General features: G+C 49.7%; 1 protein-coding gene across 1 annotated transcript in view; it reads right to left on the bottom strand.

Moving 5' to 3' along the window:
• Positions 1-19,365, bottom strand: part of DHRSX (dehydrogenase/reductase X-linked) — a 116,341-nt gene that overhangs the window by 20,219 nt on the left and 76,757 nt on the right. The window contains exons 4-5 of the mRNA XM_039245286.1: positions 11,632-11,733; positions 5,576-5,783 (exon numbers count right to left, since the gene is read on the bottom strand). Coding sequence (XP_039101217.1) covers positions 5,576-5,783; positions 11,632-11,733 — 310 coding nt within the window. The remainder of the gene's footprint in view (positions 1-5,575; positions 5,784-11,631; positions 11,734-19,365) is intronic.

The raw sequence follows: 19,365 nt of genomic DNA, 5'->3' as shown, positions 1-19,365 counted from the left end.
CCATCCATCCATCCACCCACCCACCCATCCATCCATCCATCCATCCATCCACCCACCCACCCATCCATCCATCCACTGAAGCCACTGCTCAGATTTGGCCGGGCTCCTAGGTGCACTGAATGATCTCCCTGTTGATTTGATTTGCAAATTCCCCGATGACCTTGGATGACCAGGGTCTTTTCAGAAGCCAGCCAGTGAGGGCTTCTGCCCGACCGCATGCCATTTTCCAAATGGGACACTGTGGTAGGCAGCTGCCTGTGCGTCAGGAGCCGCCGCTGCCCTCGGGGGCTCAGGAGCACGATCGCACTGTGCGGTCTGGCCGCGGGTCCGTCCAATTTATGCTGGAGAATGATCTCCCAGCTCCTGTCTTGACGAATGAGTGCACGGAGGGGGGCAGGTCAGCGAAGGGTGACGCCCCACAGAGCTGCCAAAGACCATTTGCCAAAAGAACTGAAAACGTGGCTGTGATGGAGGGAGGGATTAAGAGAAAAATATAGGGCAGTTCAGGGCGCCCTTTCCCTCCCCGATCCAAGACAAGCCCCAAACCCTCAATTATCGTCAACATACTTGGAATTCCGTTTTTCTTTTTTGGCAGATTTCTCCTTTTCTCTGCTTCCCGCAGGGGAGAGGAGAAGGCTGCAGGAAACAGGGAGTTACTTACTGCAGGCAGATCGATGCCGAGTCTCCTCTCAGCTTCGGGCCCCTGACAGCGTGTCATGTGCATGCAAGCGTCTGACCGAATTCCCAAGACTGCCCGGGTCGGGGTGAAGGTCGGGGCTTTTCAAGGGTGTGTGCGTTTCCCAAGGGTAAAGTGATGCGTTCAGTGATTACGGGTTTATGTATTAGCGCAGAGAAGAAAGAACTGAAAATCTTTAAAAATACTATGCAGGGGGGTGGGGGAGAGTCAACACACTGTTTCCAGGGGACGGAGGAAAAAACTCTAAGAAGACGAGCGATTTCAGGAGAGGTTCCCTGGCGGATTTGCGGATACAGACGTCCTGGCGGAAATGGAAAAGGATGGAAGCAAATAAACAGAAGGATGTGATTCCCGACTGAGGTTTGTAAACAGAACCCCGAGGACTCGGAAAGGCAGCTGGTGCGGAAATCAACAGAGAGACTGAATGCTAACAGCTAAAAGGGAGCAGGGAGACAGAATCCAGTAAGTGCTCTCACTGCATCAGGATAAACTAATTCAGGAAACCTGTGCCCTGCTCGCCTCTAAGCAGAAAAGGTTAGTTGACTTTGTTATCCGTGGTATCAAAACCTGGAACCCAAACTACGAAGATGTGTCTTTATTTTCCATAAATACAAACATATTGGTACAATTACTTAAAGAATAATTTGAAGGTCAATCTGAAACAAAATTGGAGATGGTGATGTGGTACCTTGTGTGGGAGCAGAGAAACTTTCCTCCTATACTTTTGAGTGCAGTCCATAAGCTCTGCAAATTAAACTGAGAGCCGCCCAATCAACGGGAAAATCACATCAATTTTATTCTTACGTTTACATCTATGGGGGGGACTTCATAGAAAAGATGTAAAAATCCCCCCAAGACCATTAGACTTGGATTTAGATACCACTTAACCAAGCTTGGTAAATGGTGCAGGAGCATGTAAACCAGGGAAAGGGGGGTTGGCTTTCCAGACGTGGTATATTGTGGAAAGGTTAATATATACCTACTCTCTATACACTTATAGAAATCCATATCTACACTACACAGTAATGGAAGTTAAAGGGTTCCTTTAGTAAGATCTGTGACTTTCTCGAAAGTTGTGCTTTTATTTTTTTAAATTTTTTTTGTGTGTTTTATCTATTTCTAGGAGAGAGAGAGAGACAGTGTGAGCAGGGGAGGGTCAGAGAGAGAGGGAGTCACAGACTCTGAAACAGGCTCCAGGCTCTGAGCTGGCAGTCAGCACAGAGCCCGACGCGGGGCTCGAACCCACGAACCGCGAGATCATGACCCGAGCGAAAGTCGGACGCTTAACCGACTAAGCCACCCAGGCGCCCCGAAAGTTGTGCTTTTACTAGGCTACAGGAAAACCACCACATATGTCCACACTGTGTCTGCCAGTGTCGTTTCTACATTTTTCCATGGGTTTACCGTCTTCCACGCCAGCAGTCAGGGCTCCTTCTCAGCAGAGACGCCCTGTAGTGCACCTCAAGATCCTGTAGAAAAATTACCGGCCTCCTGGCCTGGAAAACCACAGACCGTCTGCACTGTTTTAATTGTTTCTGAAGGAGCCGGTTTCTTGAACTCCCTGAATTGTACCCGAAAGCGCACACCCCCATGGCATCTGTCAGACCGTACCTTGAGCCGTTGAAACACATCATTTGTTGAGTCTTCCCGTTTCACAAAACACCAGACGCGACAGGTGTCTCTGAGTTTCGACGTTAAGGGTTTTGACTTCCACGTTCTCGGCTCACCGCACAAAACTCTATTCACCCCTTAACCCCGGTGCTCACGGAGTCCAGTCCTGATCGGTCTGTCGCCGAGGAAGGATGAGTGGCTCCCATTTGCAGGGACACAATCCTTCCCGTCCAGACCGAACGTGGGCCCCTGAGGCACTGCCTGGATCCCAGCCTTTCCGGGCTTCCGATTCCAGAGGACTGTGGGAACATTACCCAGCTCCCAGCAGGAGCTCAGGAAATATTCTGAGCAAATTCGGGCCCCTGCGTTCCCAGCAGAGTTCAACACGTTTGGGAAATTCAAGCCCAAATTGGTATTTCCACCGGGAGATATGCAGACGCCTGCAACATCGTCAGGGATTTATTGCTCGTGAGCAAGGTCAGGCGGGAAGAGACGATTCTCGGAAAGATTAAGGGTCTGTCGCCCCAGGAGCGATGGATACGGATGGTTACGGATTGAGCTGGGTCCCCCCCCCCCCCACGCAGAAGACGACCTTGCACGGCAACAGGGTCTTGTAGGGGTGGTCGAGTCAACGGGTCCTTCAGGGTGTGGCTCTGAAGCAACATGTCTGGTGTCCTCACAGAAAGGGGAAGTGGGGGAAGACACAGGCACCCGCAGGGGAAGATCGCCTGACGGCACCCAGGGGACGGCGCTGTGTGGGGGCACACGGTCCTTCTGTTCTGAGGACGGGGACCAGGACAGGGACACACATCTGCCGCCTGCCCGAGGAGGGGAGACAGCATGGCCCCCACGTCCTTGAAGGACGGGCCGCGGGCAGCGCCTACTACGCTATGGTGGCCAGTGGCTCTGTTAAAGATCGGTCTAGACGTTGCTGTGAAGGTGTTTTGTTAGCCGGAATTAATGCTGAAATCAGTAGATTTGGAGGAAAGCGGGTCACCCTCCACGACGCGGGTGGGCCTTGTCTAATCAGTTGAAGGGTTTAAGAGGAAACACGGCGTTCCCTTCCAAGAGGAAGGAATTTGCCCTTGAGAATGCAGCTTGGAAATGCCACCCGAATTACCCATTTTCAGGCTCAACGCCGACTCTCAGTTGATTCTCCAGCCTGCTGGTCGACCGGCGCAGACTTGACTTCCCAGCCCCTCTGATCTGTGAGCCAGTTCGTTAAAGAAATCAGTCTCGAGGTGCCTGGGTGGCTCAGTCGACCGCATGTGGGACTCTTCATTTCAGCTCAGGTCATGACCTTGTGTTTTATGGGTTCAAACCCCATGTCGGGCTCTGTGCTGACAGCTCGGAGTCTGGAGCTGCTTCGGATTCTATGTCTCCCTCTCTCTCTGCCCCTCCCCTGCTCACGTTTGTCTGTCTCTCTCCCTCCAAAATAAATAAACATTAAAATTTTTTTAAGTATGTAAAAATAAAAAAATTTGTAAAGTAACAAAACCCCAAATCAACCCATCTCTCTCATACATATATATAAAACTATATATTATATAAAAAATATATAAATAGATTATAGGTTTTATATATATGTGTTTATATATAATATATATATATATATGTTTTAACTTGTATAATGATAGTTTTACCCCTTCCTAACACAATGAGACCTACTTTTTTAGCAAAGCAATTCATTTCCTCATGAATCAATTCCATTTATTACCAACAATTTTTAACAGACTCTGTCATCCATCCTTTCCTTCTAAGGGAGGAACGATCGATCAGGCGCAGCCCAGCCCAGCCCAGCCCAGAAGCTGCCTCATGAGAAACAGCCCACTTGGGACTTGGAACACTTTACAGGATTGTGATTTATGCCTCTGCAGGAATGTGGATTCCCGGCCAATCCATCTTGGCAATTATCACTCATTACCAGGGGTGTTTACATCACGGGGAAGCCGGGACCGAGCGTTTGAGTGCAGGAGAGCACTGTGTTTTATACTCAAGTGGTTCTCCAATGTCGGCGTCCATCAGAATCTCCTGGAGGTTCGTTAAGCCTCCGCCTCGGCTCAGGGCATGATCTCACGGTTCGTGGGTTCGAGCCCCGCGTCAGGCTCTGTGCTGACAGCTCAGAGCCTGGAGCCTACTTCGGATTCTGTGTCTCCCTCTCTCTCTCTGCTCCTCCCCTGCTCACGCTGTCTCTCTCTCTCAAAAATAAATAAATATTAAAAAACTTTTAAAAACCAATTATAACTACAATATTACACCATAACATAGATGTTAGTTAACTATAGTTAACTATAAATAGTTACCCTATTTATAACATGTATGTTATATAACAATTATAACATACATGTTATAACATATCATGCTATATAACAACTATATACTGATGTACACAGATGGTTATAGAGCTATAGTAATTATACCTCAATAAAAAAAATGCTAGGGGCCCCTGGGTGGCTCAGTTGGTTATACTACTGACTTCGGCTCAGGACACGATCTCATGGTTCGTGGGTTCGAGCCCTTCGTCGGGCTCTGTGCTGACAGCTCGGAGCCTGGACCTGCTTGGGATTCTGTGTCTCCCTGTCTCCGTCCTTCCCCATTTGCACTCTGTCTCTCTGTCTCTCAAAAATGAATAAACATTAAAAACAATTTAAAGCATAAAAATAAAAATAAAATAAATTTTTTAAATGCTAAAAATCAAGCACGCATTTCAGGATGTAGTAACACAAAACACTACAGAAAGTTTGTATAAAGTTATTCAATGGTGCTGATAACAGAAAAAGTGTAAATTGCTGGTTTTGTACTGTTGCACAGTCTTATTTCCTGGGATGCGCTTTCAACTCTGTGAGTAATTGTCTAGTGATATTAAAATGATTTAAAAACAAAAAAACGAGGGGCGCCTGGGTGGCTCAGTCGGTTAAGCGTCTGACCTCGGCTCAGGTCATGATCTCATGGTTCACGGGTTCAAGCCCCGTGTCGGGCTCTGTGCTGACAGCTCTGAGCCCGGAGCTGCTTCAGATTCTGTGTCTCCCTCCCTCTCTGCCCCTCCCGGCTCATGCTCTGTCTCTCTCTCAAAAAGAAAATAAACATTAAAAACAATTTAAATAAAACGACCGGGAATCAGCAAATGGTTAGTGGATAGTGGTCATTATCACGGCAGCTGAGACAGGCTTGTAGCAAACATAGGCGGGTGACGGGTGACGGGTGCCGTGTTCTTGCCATGAAAACAGGCAGCCTCGAGATCCCGGATCTTCCCCCGCGCGCACCCACCTGCCCTGAAGGTCGTCCATATGCAGCTCGCCCACGTAATGCGTGGCCGAGGACACGGTCACCACTCTCGCGCTGCGGCTGGGACAGCCAGACGCCTTGAGGTCGTCCAGGAGGAGGTTGGTGAGCAGGAAGTGGCCCAGGTAGTTAACCCCGAAATGCTCCTCAAATCCGTCCTTGGTTTTCCTCTGCGGGACCATCATCACCCCGGCTGCAATGAAGGGGTTTCAGGGTGAGTGACGAGGGGGACGGGGGAGGTGTCACAGACGCGGCTGCAGGGATGCGGACGCAAGCCCGGCGGAGGTGCTGGCTGCGTATACAGTGTGAAAGGTTCCAGGAGATGGACAAGCCCCTTTCTGCTCCCAAACTCTGCCTTTCTATGCCCGGAATGCAGAAAACCCAGCAACCACAGGGAAAGAGCAGCGTCTGCAAGATTCTGAGAATGTCTGGAATCACCAACAGGTGCGAGAATGTCCCAAATCACCAACAATTGCCCCTCGACCAGCTGGGAAGCTCACTCTTCTGACGGAAAAGCTGTGTACGGAAACAGAGGAAACCTGAGACGGGCTTCCCGGCCACGTGGGGATGGTGATGTCCCGCAGGGAGGGGTAGAATGAACCCAGAGCCTGCTCTCCGAGCTCATGCTCTCACAGCATCTCCCTCAACATCGTGCACAGGGTGCCCAGAAATGAATTCATTCCACAGGGTGCCGTGTGCAAAACGCTGACCCAGGTATTCACACGGCCAGGTCCCCCTTCCCAGTCTACCCGTTGGCTGTCATTCCACAAACACATTCGTAAACACACGTTCTGTGCTGGCTGCGTGCCTTGTCCCCCAGGTCCGGAAAACCCACACGCCCGTCAGGGCAACTCTCGGTCGAGTCCCTGTCCCTGCACCCTTTCCATGGATGCCGGCTTCCAGCCGCCCAGGAAACGTGACTGGGCCAGACGGAGCCCCATACTTGCCTACGTGTGTACCTGAATGTGTGTGTATGTGGGCGTGTTTTACATGCGTGCAATACCGTGTGTGTTTGTGCAGTTATTGCAGACACATGCGCATGTATTTGCACACTATTGCCTATGTGACCACACCTAAACAGGTATAAACATCTAGCCTTACGTTTTTCCAGCGTTTCACATGCACATATGTTTTTGCAAATGCCTACATATTTCTACAAGTCTTTTGTTTTGCATATATAATAGAGGCTCGTCTGGAGATTGTGTGTGGAGATGTGTTCGCATGTAAAACATGCATTTGCACGGACGTGTGTTCATGTGTCTTGTACATGGACATATCGATATATGTTTGCTTACGTCCGTGTGTATTTGGTGTGCATGCGTACACTTTCTAGGTGGAAACTCCTCTGCTTTTGTGTCTGTGTAGACAGTTTTCTGGCTGGCTTTCGAGGTCCCTCATGCACACACACAGTCCACACCACACCCGAGCCCACACAGCACGTCCTGTGTGCCCACATGGCTCTACATACCATACCCCATGTGGGATGATCGCTTGTGAGGTTCTCGAGGCAAAAGAAATGTCTGATCAAGGCTGAGGGTTTTAGGGGCCACCGTGAAGTGCTGTGGATGTAACAAGGTCATAAGGAACATTAGCACATGGGTCTAACACCTTCAACGAGGGGCGTACCCCTACAGGCTCTAAAACTCAGCAAAGGAAACGTTCCTTCAGGCAGATGTGAAGTCTGGCATTTTGAGAAAACGTAAACACGTCCCTGGCTTGATGAAGGTGGATGGGCAGAGGTCTGTCGGGGACGGGAGGGCTGTCCACTCCTAGCTGGGTGAGCCTGCTCGTTACGCACACTCAGCCTGCACGAGGCTGGTGGAGAGGGGACTCCAGGCAGCCGTGAAACAAGGCCGCACAAGTTTAGTTTTGAGTCACGATTGGGGGTGGTTTGTGATGCAGCAGGGGTCACTGGCACGTCAGGGCACGCCAAAATATTCAATTCCTGGATTGTCACAGTCTGTCTTTTTTTTTTTTTTAACATTTTTAATATTTATTCATTTTTGAGAGACAGAGACAGAGTGTGAGTGGGGGAGGGGCAGAGAGAGATGGAGACACAGAATCTGAAACAGGCTCCAGGCTCTGAGCTGTCAGCACAGAGCCCGACACGGGGCTCGAACCCACGAACCGTGAGATCATGGCCTGAGCCCAAATCAGACGCTTGACCGACTGAGCCCGTTTACTGACTGTGTTTCATAAACACACAACGAATCTGGATGGGAACCACCGACCCCTGGGACCCACCACGTGCACCATGGAGGGCACCTGACGGCAGGAGAGTTCCAAGGCACAAGCCTTGGAAGAGCTCCTCGCTGAAATGCTGCCGAGGCGTCTGGAAAACTGGTAAAGCACCGCATTTCTCAGCCCACTTCCTGGAGGCTCACAAACGGTGTCCGGAAGAAGAAAGTTGCTCAATGCCGGAGATGCACTGGCCATCCTTGACCTCCAGCCTTCCCTTCCGGCCGTTTGGGGATCGCGGTAAATCACCTCCAACAGCACCCCCAACTCTGAGCCCCCGAGGAGCATCCAGCCGCCTTCTGTTCGAGGCAGACCCATCACAATGCTCGGAACGGGAAGAGAGACCCGTTGGGAACCAAACAGAAGGCCCCCATCAGAAGCGCTCCACGCACATTCGGGTCCGATGATCCACTGACACAGGCGCGCTCAGTGGTGATGCACCGGCCTCTGCGTTCCCAGAAGGGACGTCAGGTGACGGCGAAGCCTGTTTCGCACAGGAAACGCCAAGTGCATACGTAGGGAAAGTGCTCCGGCCTCTGCCCGCCAAGAATCGGGCCCCAGGTTACTCCCTCCTCAGCGGCTCTGCGGTGGAAAGGCCGTCAGCAGGCATCTGGCCAGGCGAGAACCTTTCATTCCCCAGGGTTATTTTATTTCTCCAGGTTACCCCTGCCACGCTTATTTTTAGTAATTTGTTTAAATTTTTTTTAATGTTTTAATAATTTATCCGCTTTATTTTTTTTAAGACTATTTTAATTTTTTTTAAATGTTCTTATTTATTTCTGAGACACAGAGAGAGAGACACAGTGTGAGCAGGGGAGGGGCAGAGAGAGAGGGAGACACAGAATCCGAAGCAGCTCCAGGCCCTGAGCTGTCAGCACAGAGCCCGACACAGGGTTTAAACCCATGAAACTGTGTGATCCATGACCTGAGCCGAAGTTGGACGCTGAACCGACCAAGCCACGCAGGTGCCCCCCAATTTTTAGGAATTCTTGATGTTGGGAAATGCATCTCTCAGAGATTTGGGAAGGAGTCCTACAGGGAGAACTCATCAGCCCCGTGCAGTCATTTCAAGGCCACCCAGGATCCGTTGTGCGGACGGGAGACTGCATAAATACAGTCTTGACGGGAATAAACTGTGAATGTCAAGTCATGTCTGCAGGAGACATACTTTATTGATTCTTCGTGTGTTGGATAAACCATCAGCCTGGATCCAGAGCCTCCAGAAAGATGCAGTCTGGTTCTATTTTCATCTCGGCAGCAAATGCAAACACACTTTCCCGCCTCAAGTGCTTAACATTTGCAACATCTTGATCGCTCCAACCCTTAAGAATTTAAAATAAAAACAGAGGGGCGCCTGGCTGGCTCTGTCAGTTACGCGAGTCTATATCTCAGCTCGGGTCTTGATCTCGAGGTTGTGAGTTCAAGACTCGCGTCGGGCTCCATGCTGGGTGTAAAGCTTATTTAAAAAAAAAAAAAAGAAAGAAAGAAAGAAAGAAAGAATTAAAAAGAGAGAGAGAAAAGAAAGCCAGAAATTGTAGCTTCCCTGGGCTCCCAGAGATGTCCATGTCCTGATCCCTGTGTGGGGTCGGACTGCACGTGCTGACTTCTCTGAGCCTGTGGTTACGTGCCCTTTCGTGGATTAAGGGACTTTGCAGACAGGGTTGGCTTCAGGGCCCTGAGAGGGGGTCCCGGATGATGTAATAGAGTCCAGCTGTATACGTGTCCCTAAAATCTCACCAATTGTGCACACGGACAAGCCATCGCGGCCGAGCGGCCGTTAGCAAACCGCCGTGTGATGAAGGGCTCTGGTCGCTAATGGTGTCCAACGAGGAGATACGGTGTATGGGGCAGCCTCACTGCCCTGCGAGCTCGTCTCTCCATTGGGCGATTTATCACAGACTCGCTCTCATCACCTATAATAGTGACAAACGCCCCAACGAAGGAAGCTCGCCCCAGCGCCAAGATGGAGAAATCCCAACTTGCCTGTTTCGTGGGAAAGAGCTGATTTCTGCCAATACACTTCAGGCGCGCCCGGGAGGGGAAACGTTGAACGGGATCAGGAAAGGCCGGTGCTGAAGAAAGGAAGATTAAAAGCGTTCTGAGCCTTCCAAGGAGAGCAGGCAGCACTAATAACGCCCACACCGCGTCGGTTCCCTGGCCACGTAGGTGGACGTGGCGGTGGTTATGACCGTGTACCACACACATCACAGCCCTGTGCGCACACCACCGAATCCATTACACAGACCGTTGGGGTCGGGTCTTCTGAGGTTCATGCTCTACATCTTTCCCTTCGGCGAGTGTTTGCAATCAAGCAGGTGCACTGGGCTTCACCACGTCTACCTGCAGCCCCTCCTGCCCACGTTAACACCATCGAAGACGGGAAAATGCGGTAAGACAAACAGAAAGCAGACATACGGACAGCACGCGCATCCCGGAAGCCAGAACCACGCAGATGAAGGTGGTACAGCCTTGGGACCCGCTCCCTGAATACGACACCCACGTCCTCACCCGTGTGATTTCTTTCTACAGTCCTTTCCACGCCAAGTGAGTTTGGAGAAAAGACTCACTTAAGTCTGTAGGTGGAGAAATTGGGCTGGATGATCCAAGTGGGCTCCAGAATCACAAGACTCCCATACTAACGATCTCCCTGCCATCTGACAGATGACTAGTGGGCTTTAAATGTATTTTGCAATTAAAAAATCTTTTTGAGAAGGAGAACATGACGAGGGGAGGGGCAGAGACGGAGAGAAAGAATCCCAAGCAGGTTCCCTGAGGTCAACACATGGCCCCACGAGGGGCTCGAACTCACGGACCGTGAGAGCATGACCTGAGCCGAAATCAAGAGTCAGAGGCTTAGCAGACTGATCCACCCAGGCGCCCCTCCACCCACAACAGACGAATAGTTTAGCAAATGTTTTATATATTTTGGAAAGAAGGCACAGTGGCTGTAGCTCACGGACTTATGGTTACTGTTTTCACCGTATTGACTTTCATTTATCTCGTCTACACAAGACCACTTGGTCTCCAAGTCTGAAAGCGAGGTTGGACGTTCTTCCGGAATGAGTGTGTTTCCAATAGTTTCGGTGTTCTATGTGGAGTCAGTCTGGACATGTGGACGGTGTGGCCTCGTCACAGCGGGGGGTTTAGATGAACTCGTAGGACATCTGCTGAGTGTCGCTTGGGAAGAGAGGAACGGCCCAGGCACCATGGTGAGAAACCAGACGTGTCTACAATGTTCTTACAAGCCGAGCCGAAAGAAAGAAGGGGTCCAGGTCAAGGCTACTTGGTGTTGAAGACGGACAGGTGGGCAGCTTGAACGCAGGGAAGGAGACATGCTACCCTGTGTGTCTGTTTGATGCGTGTTGGCTTCAGAGAACTCAAGACACAGGTGCAAATGAAGCCTGCATCCTGATGACATGCCCAGTATTTAATAAGGTCACGCGGCCAACCCTCACACGTTCATAACGCCCCTTCCGTAGCCCACGTGAGCCCGTCAAAATATGGACTCCACACACCCTCTCATCAGGTTTTCCATCACTGCAAGTTGATGACACCAATGACAACAGCTAACGCTTCAATGAAGCAAAGCCTCTTGACAGAGTCAGTTAAGTCTCTGTAGGTGGAGAAATTAGCCTGGATGATCCACGTGGATTCCTGAATCACAGGACTCCCATAGCCTTCACACAGATCACACAGATTCATGAATTTCTACGGAGTCCCTCCTTCCCAAAAGACTTATCTCACGGGCCGGCTAGCGTACACATCTGTGTCAGACTTAACATCCGGATTTCACCAGGACTCACCGTTATTGACCAAGACGTGGAGAGGGATTTTCTTCTTCTTGAAATTCTGGACAAACTGCCGGATGGACCTCATGGACGCCAGATCACAGTATAAAAACTCCACTGCGAAAGGAAAGAAATGGCAGGTTATCTTCCGACCTATTATAGGACCTAAGGAGGTTTCTAAATAAGTTCGATTCCATGCCCTTGGCGGAGAAACACTGGACTCTAAGAGGAAGGTAGAATGCAGGGATCGTACCCTCGGAGGAGCCTGCGTGACTCATGCCCTTGACGACCCCCTGTCCTTGAGTGTAGATGGCGCCTGGGACTTGCTTCTAAATCAAGAAAATAAGGCAAAAATGAATGGTTGCTCAGTTCTTTGCATAGATTCTCACATATGGTGGAGATGATGGCCGTAAAGAAGTAAGCCGCCATGTTGTGACGGGCCACGGGGCAAGATGCTTCCGGCAGCTTCTGGGGAGTGACAGTAGCTGCTGGCCAATAGCCAGCAGGAAAGTCAGAGCCTCAGACCCACAAACTCAAGGAACTGCATTCATCAAACAGCCCCATGAGCTTGAAAGGACATCCTGACCTCCAGAGGGGAGCTCAGAGCTCACAGCCCCTTGGGGCTGACATCACTTTGCTGGCTCCCGGAGCCACAAGCACTAGGGAGTGTGTTCCACACTTTGGAACACATGCGTTTGCTTTGACTTGGAAGGGACATTTCCAGACAATGCACAGGCCCCACCTGCCTCGCCACGAAGAACGAAGGCTGTGTGTGCCAAGTCACATGGCCACTGAGACAAGGAAGTGACCGTGTTCAACATTTTCTGTAGACAAATGGAACGCGAGTAGGGGTGGGTGGGCGTGTTTCTGGATCAAAGCCCCAGCAAGGGTGGTCTGCAGACTTGCTGAATCCAGTGATTTTAAAAAAGCAACACTGGGGGCGTCTGGGGGGCTCAGTGGGTTGGGTGTTCGACTCTGGGCTCAGGTCATGATCTCACGGTTCATGAGTTCAAGCCCCGCGTCGGGCTCTGTGTTGACAGCTCAGAGCCTGGAGCTGCTTCAGATTCCGTGTCTCCCTCTCTCTCTGCCCCTCCCTGTTCATACTCTGTCTCTCTGTCTCTCAGAAATAAAAAACTAAAAAAAAAATTTTTAATAAAATATTAAAAAGCAACATTGGGAGCTCCCATTCGGCAAGGTTTTAAATTTTATTTTTCTAGTAATTCACGTCTTTCCTCTCTACACCACTATCAATCTGTGACAGATTTGGGAATAGGGAGTTTTGCCGCAGACGGTTTGGAAGCGTCGTTCTAGAACACAGGGCCATCTGGATAGGCATCCCCGACACACCATTCTAATTTTCACGAGGATATTTTTTTACGGGGGAAGCCCATGCTCCTTCCAATAACTGGCACCAATGACAACAGCGTTCGAAGACACACACGCACGGCCAGAACCAGACAGACGTTACGAATCTCTGCAAAGTCAGAAGTCGCGTCCTATCCAGTCCCAGGAGAAAAGGGTTCCTAACCGGCCGCAAATGTGAGTGCCTGCCTTTGGCTTTGAGATTCTGCCTTGCAAGGCAGCTGACGGGCTTGGCTCTGTTCCCGCACGCTGTTGCCACCGACACCTGCTTTACTCTTCGTTTCAGGAAGTGTGTCCACAGCGTTGCTGCCGCGTGGTGTCGCTGGGAGGAAGGAGAAGGGTGGCGTGAGGGATCAGCGGGCCGCCGCCGCCGCACGGGGAATGTGACCCCGAAATCAAGCCCCCACTGCCGGGTGGGCAGAAAAGTCAGTGCAGACTGGGAATCGTCACGGGCTCTTATCCCAGATAATGACAACACGCAAGGCAAGTCGCAGGGCGTGGGCTTCTAGAACAGAAGCACGGGGAACGAGCTTGGAGAAGACAAAGGGAATCGTACTAGCTAGACACTCGGCTGGTACGTCCACCTAAAATCCGTATTCGCTGCACCCCGCAGGTGCACAGGGAGGTGGGGGGGAGGGTCACTGACCCCACAGGGCTTGAGGGTGCGGGAAGGGGACACAGGTGGCATTTTCTATTCCACCTGGAACGCCATCAGTGATCCTTTCCATTTCTCTTTTTCTATTTATTTTGAAAGAGAGAGAAGGGAAGGGGCAGAGAGAGAGGAGAGAGAGAATCCCAAGTAGGCTCCGCACTGTCAGCGCCAAGTTTGAAGCGGGGCTCCATCTCACAAAGTTAGATCGTGACCTGAGGTGAAATTGAATCAGATGCTTAACAGACTGAGCCGCCCAGGCGCCCCAATACTGTCCAGTTCTCTTTAGGTAATTACGGACCCGGAAGTTCTTGAGAGTCCTCAAGGGGGACTCGGGGACAAGAAGTAACATATATAACACGTGTGCCAAACAGATGAATAGAAATTACAAGGTATACCAGTCGTCCACGTAAGGCAATCCAGAAAACTCACGAAACCGCTGGAAGGAGAAGTGAGCCTTTAGCTGCAGCTGGTCTTGATTCAAAACCAATATGGCGGCCGATATGGTGAATTCACCAGTATGGTGAATTCTTCTATACATTGATTGTGGTTCTGAAAAGTGAGGATTGGGAATAAAACAAAGGCCTAAACTTATCAAGCAAAGAAGCAAAGACAAGCCGCACTCCTACAAAGTAGGGAGAAGTCAAGACTAAAACATCAGTGCGACAATGGGGGCCATGACCCATGGGCCAGAACAGCCCAGTCTGTATTGCTCAAGACCTCTTCATACGCAAGGAGAAACAGCCAGAATCCCAACTGTTACGGACGGCTTGCGGGTCCGTGTTTGAGTATTTGACCGATGGACAGAGAAGACAAGAAAGAAAAGACCCAGGGGAGACTGCGGATAACGCACTTGACGGCGCTGAAAAAATGCAAATTTCCAAGTAGAGACGGCTCTCTGGTAATGGGGAAGATTTTAAAATTAAGAGTTCCCACTTCTCTCTATATTAATATGTTAAACTGGTAAGAACAAGATGAAAATTTCAGGGAAATGAGCACTTTTGCTGAGAAAACGCTGATGATTAAGATCTAATCAAGGAAATTAGGAGTAGTCAGAGCCGCGAATAGAGCAATAGAAACGTCACGGCAGAACGGCACCCGCCACGGGGGAGGTGCTGATGCTGCTTGAGCGAATTCTTTCCTGCTTTGAGAGAACAGCACCGCCACTGACCGACTCCAGACGCGGGCAAAAGGGTTGTGTCGATTCGTTTGATGATGTTTGCGATGTTTTGATACAGAAATCTGCAAAGGGGTAACGCCAGAGGGGAAGGAGACAAAAATCCAGAAACCACTTGACCCCACCGGTCACATCTATACACACAGATGAAAGCGTCACAAACACAAACGAAAATGAACCCCCCTCCCCGCCCGGGATGAACAAAAACAAGTCTGCAACCATAGAAGATCCCTTCTTCTTCTTCTTCTTCTTCTTCTTTTTATTATTATTATTATTATTATTTTGCAGAAAGGTTATCTGTTGAAACATGTTTCCCACCAGGAAAAGGCTCCCGGAAGTGATTCCACCCCCTCCCCAAAACTGTTACCCCTCGTGGGGGAATGACGGTGATTTTAGGGGAAATGAGGGTGATTTTAGGTCTTCCATGTCCTTCAAAAGGCTGAGAGGCATTGATTGTGGGGAAGGAGCTTCTTCACAAGTGAGACACGACAGCTTCTCCCAACCCCCGTCTCAACAGCAGACACAGTGCCCGGGGTCGGCCATGCGGGGAATCTATGCCCTGCTCTCCGGTGGGGAACAGAAGAAACTCCACCCTCCAACAGGAGGCAGGAAGGAACGGGGCCCCGAGAGCCAGGTTCTCCGCAGAAGGGTGGCGTTTTCCACCCCTCCCCGCCCCGCGCACGCTCCCTTCGGTCTGCAGAGTACAGGTGAGGCAGACGTGATGCCCGGTGCTCTGTCTCTCTCTCTCCAAAACAAATTAACATTAAATGGTGATTATAGTTAACAAAGGACTGAATGATACACTAGAATTTACCGAGGGAGGAAGTTCAGTGCGCTCACTGAGCAAAGCAGCACCTGTGGCATATGATGGGCATGTTCAGTGAATCGAATATGGCAATCATTTCAAAACGTATACGTACATTAAATCCTCATACCAAACGCCTTTAAAAAAATCACACTGGACCTCAGAGACGTGCATACCTCCATGAACATCTCAGACAAAAAAAAATCTCACTGGACGACCTAAAAGACACACACATGTGCATCAATATTTCAGTCATAAGCTTCAAGGGAATTGCTTGGTGGCCAGAAACTGGCGGAAATGTGTGTGTGTGGGGGGTGGGATGGGACCCCAATAAACGCCCTCCGGTGCCCATGGGACCATCATGCAAAGTGGTGACGTATGGGTCCGCTTGAGGTGCTAACAGCGCTGCTGCAGACTGAGATAGTTGTAGGCAAGCAGGTTTTTAGGAGGTGAAGAGATGCTATCTAGGGCGTTTGAGCCCCTCAGCTGCTCCAAGGCTCCTCTTGATTGGTCTCTGGTGAGAAAGGGGGGTGGTTACTTGGGTGTAGACAGGAGATGAACAGCTGGAGCCCAGGGACTACACACACACATCGGCGTGCAAGGCCCTCCTCCCTGCAGCTGGGCTGAGGGTGTGAGGAGCCGGTTGTAGCAGCCAGCTAGCTGCTGCGTAACAAGTCATCCCTCACATACCGGCTGAAAACGACACCTGCTCATTATGTCCCGGTTCCTCAGATGGGAAGTCTGGGTGGAGGCGAGCTGGGTCCTCAGCTCAGGGTCTCAAGAGGCTGAAACTGGGTGTGAGATGGGGTTGGGGTCTCAGCTAGAGCTTGAGACCCTGTTTCAGCGTCATTCAGGTTCTGGTGACATTCAGTTCCTTGCAGTATTAGGACTGAGGCGCTGTTTCCTTCCTTCCTTCTCTTAAACAAGCTCTCCCAAACACACCTAGACTCTGCAAACTGTGAGTTGATTACCTATTCATCAAGTTCTCAGACGTAGGCGATGTAACAAAATGCTCTGAAATTCTCCGTATTGTAAAATTTCTGTGGGTACCGTAGGGTCCTGCACAATTTACCAACTGCATAAATACAATCTCTGGTTCATCAATTTCGAAAAATCTCAGGCTTATTTCATAAACACAGAAGTAAAGGATCATTTGCAGAACAGGTCTGAGTGTCTGGTTCTGTTCAGTTCTATCTCAGAACTGGAAATCGCGTTGTTTCATCTTGTTTTGGGCTCAACTCTCTGCATGAGATGCAGACACACCATCAACGCAGGCGCCTGGTGCTCAGCGTGGACTTTATGAATATTTCATGAGGGAGGTTGCACAGGGTGAGCACTGCCTCCGAACCATTATCCCTGGAGCGGTTATGCGTCCCATCAAGGGGAAGATGAAAGTGTCATATCATCTGTCCCGCGTGGAAATTACCGCACTTCTCACCCTGAGCCCCACGCCGGGTGCTGCAGCGTCAGCAGCACCCCGGGGGCCTGAGGATCGGCTCTGGGAATGAGGTCGCAGCATCTGTGCGGTAATGACTGTCATTCTGTTGGGTGTCACATCGATTTTCCGCATCATTTGCCTCCCATGCTCATAGAGAACACATTAAGCTTTGGCAGAACCTGTTTATCAACACTCTTAAACCTTCCCCAAGAGCCCAAGACGCAGAGCGGATTCCTTTGTGCACCGCACGACAGAGGACACGTGCCCCAGACCGCACGGCGTCGGCCCAGCGTGCGGGCCTCACGCGGGCTTCCTGGCAGGCTGATGAAAAGGCGTTACTCGGCGAGCAGGCTGCCTGGCCTGGAGCCCTGGGGCAGAGCTGGGGGCTGAGACTCAGCCTTCCGGGTGCACGTGAGCCCTCAGAGCACCCTGAACGCACGGCATGTGGCATTACGATGCACTCAGATTAACACGGCCAAGAGACCCCATGTCAGTAAGAATATCAGGTGATGGCACCCGTTTTTAAATTGTTTATTTATTTTTTAAAAATGTTTATTTATTTTTGAGAGAGAAAGACACAGAATGTGAGCAGGGGAGGGGCAGAGAGAGAGGGAGACACAGAATCCAAAGCAGCTCCAGGCTCTGAGCTGTCAGCACAGAGCCCGACACGGGGCTCGAACCCACAAACCGTGAGATCATGACCTGAGCCGAAGTCAGATGCTCAACGTACTGAGCCACCGAGGGGACCCCAAACCTTTTAAATGTAGTGTCACAGACATTTGGAAAACCAAAGGCTGTCTAAATTATTATATATAACTTATACATGTTACATTTATATGTATTTGTGTATTATATTTATTATGGTATGTATTATGTTATAAACATTATGATATAATGTTATATGTTATGATCTAATGTGTTATACATTGCAATATGTTATATACATTATATAAATATATAAAATAAATAGCATGTAAATAAAATACATAATATGTAATATGATATAATTTGTTATGTTATGATATAATGTGTTATATTATGACATATGTTATATGTTATATAAATTTGTAAAGTAAATAGTATGTAAATAAATACATAGTATATAATATGTATAATATGATACATATTACATATTATAAAATATATTACATATTATGTTATGTTATATATTTTTCTATATAATATAAATACACAAATAATACACAAATATAGGTCATTTCTGTACTTTTAGAAATATTTCAAATAGCAAGAAAAAAAATCTATCAACACATGCAAACAACTCCAGGATCTGCCTCAAAAAAACGTTGGCTGGCGACACCAGCAATATCGAACCCTGCAAAGTGATCTCACTCCAGCCACCGGCCCGGAAACGACGCCGGATGCAATGTTTGTCAAGCCAAAGCACTTGAGCACACACCGGGTGTGCGTGTGGGCGGCATTCAGGCTCCCGCAGGAACACACACAGCAAACAGGAGGCGCCCTGACCTCTGTGGGGATAGCTGTGTGCATGGTCACGCCTGTCGGGTCCACGGAAAATTCCCCGCGGGTCTCTCCCATTTGTGCACATCTTGCCTGGGAGGCGCTGAGTCCCGTCCTTTCTTTAGAATTTCCTTCTGAAGTGCTCCCCAGGCAACGCATCCAGAAAGATGGATACAGACTCACTCCAGAGGGACAGACACACACAGCAGGGGGCAGTGCACGGTCTCCTTTCTCACTCTCAGACCCCAAGAGCCACACGCTAACCTTAGAAAAATATTCTCCGTTAGGGGAAACCAGATTCCTGGTTACCGTTTTAGAAAGTAATGCCAACTAAGTCCCTATTTCGTGAGGGTTCTGACATTTTTAAGGTGCGGAATTAAAATGTTTGCGTTTGTCATAACATTTGATTCCATCCGCTCAGTTTTGTTTTGGGGTTTTTTGTTGTTTTTGAGTTTTTTTCCCTCTCTGGCTCCAGCCTATCTGAATGGTGTTTTTCTTGCCAAATGGTAATGATTTTAGCAACCATGTTCTTCACAGGAAGATGCTGTTTGGATTTCCTGTTGTAAGAGTTTGCTAGGTTGCTGGTAACAGTACTGTGGACACGGTGGTTTACATTCATTTCTTCTAGTTCTGGAGGCTGGGAGTCTGAGGTCCAGGAGGGGTGAGGCTGGGAGGCTGAGATCCAGGCAGGGCTGAGACTTGGAGTCTGAGACCCAGGAGGGGTAGGCCGAGAGTTTGAGGTCCAGGCAGGGCTGAGGCTGGGGGTCTGAGATCCAGCAGGGCTGAGGCTGGGGGTCTGAGGTCCAGGCAGGGGTGAGGCTGGGAGTCTGAGATCCAGG

The sequence above is a fragment of the Hyaena hyaena genome, unplaced genomic scaffold, assembly GCF_003009895.1.
Source record: "Hyaena hyaena isolate Hyena2069 unplaced genomic scaffold, ASM300989v1 scaffold_259, whole genome shotgun sequence".
NCBI classification, from domain to species: domain Eukaryota; kingdom Metazoa; phylum Chordata; class Mammalia; order Carnivora; family Hyaenidae; genus Hyaena; species Hyaena hyaena.
Note: the sequence above shows the minus strand (reverse complement) of the source record. Positions and strands in the feature narration are given on the sequence as shown.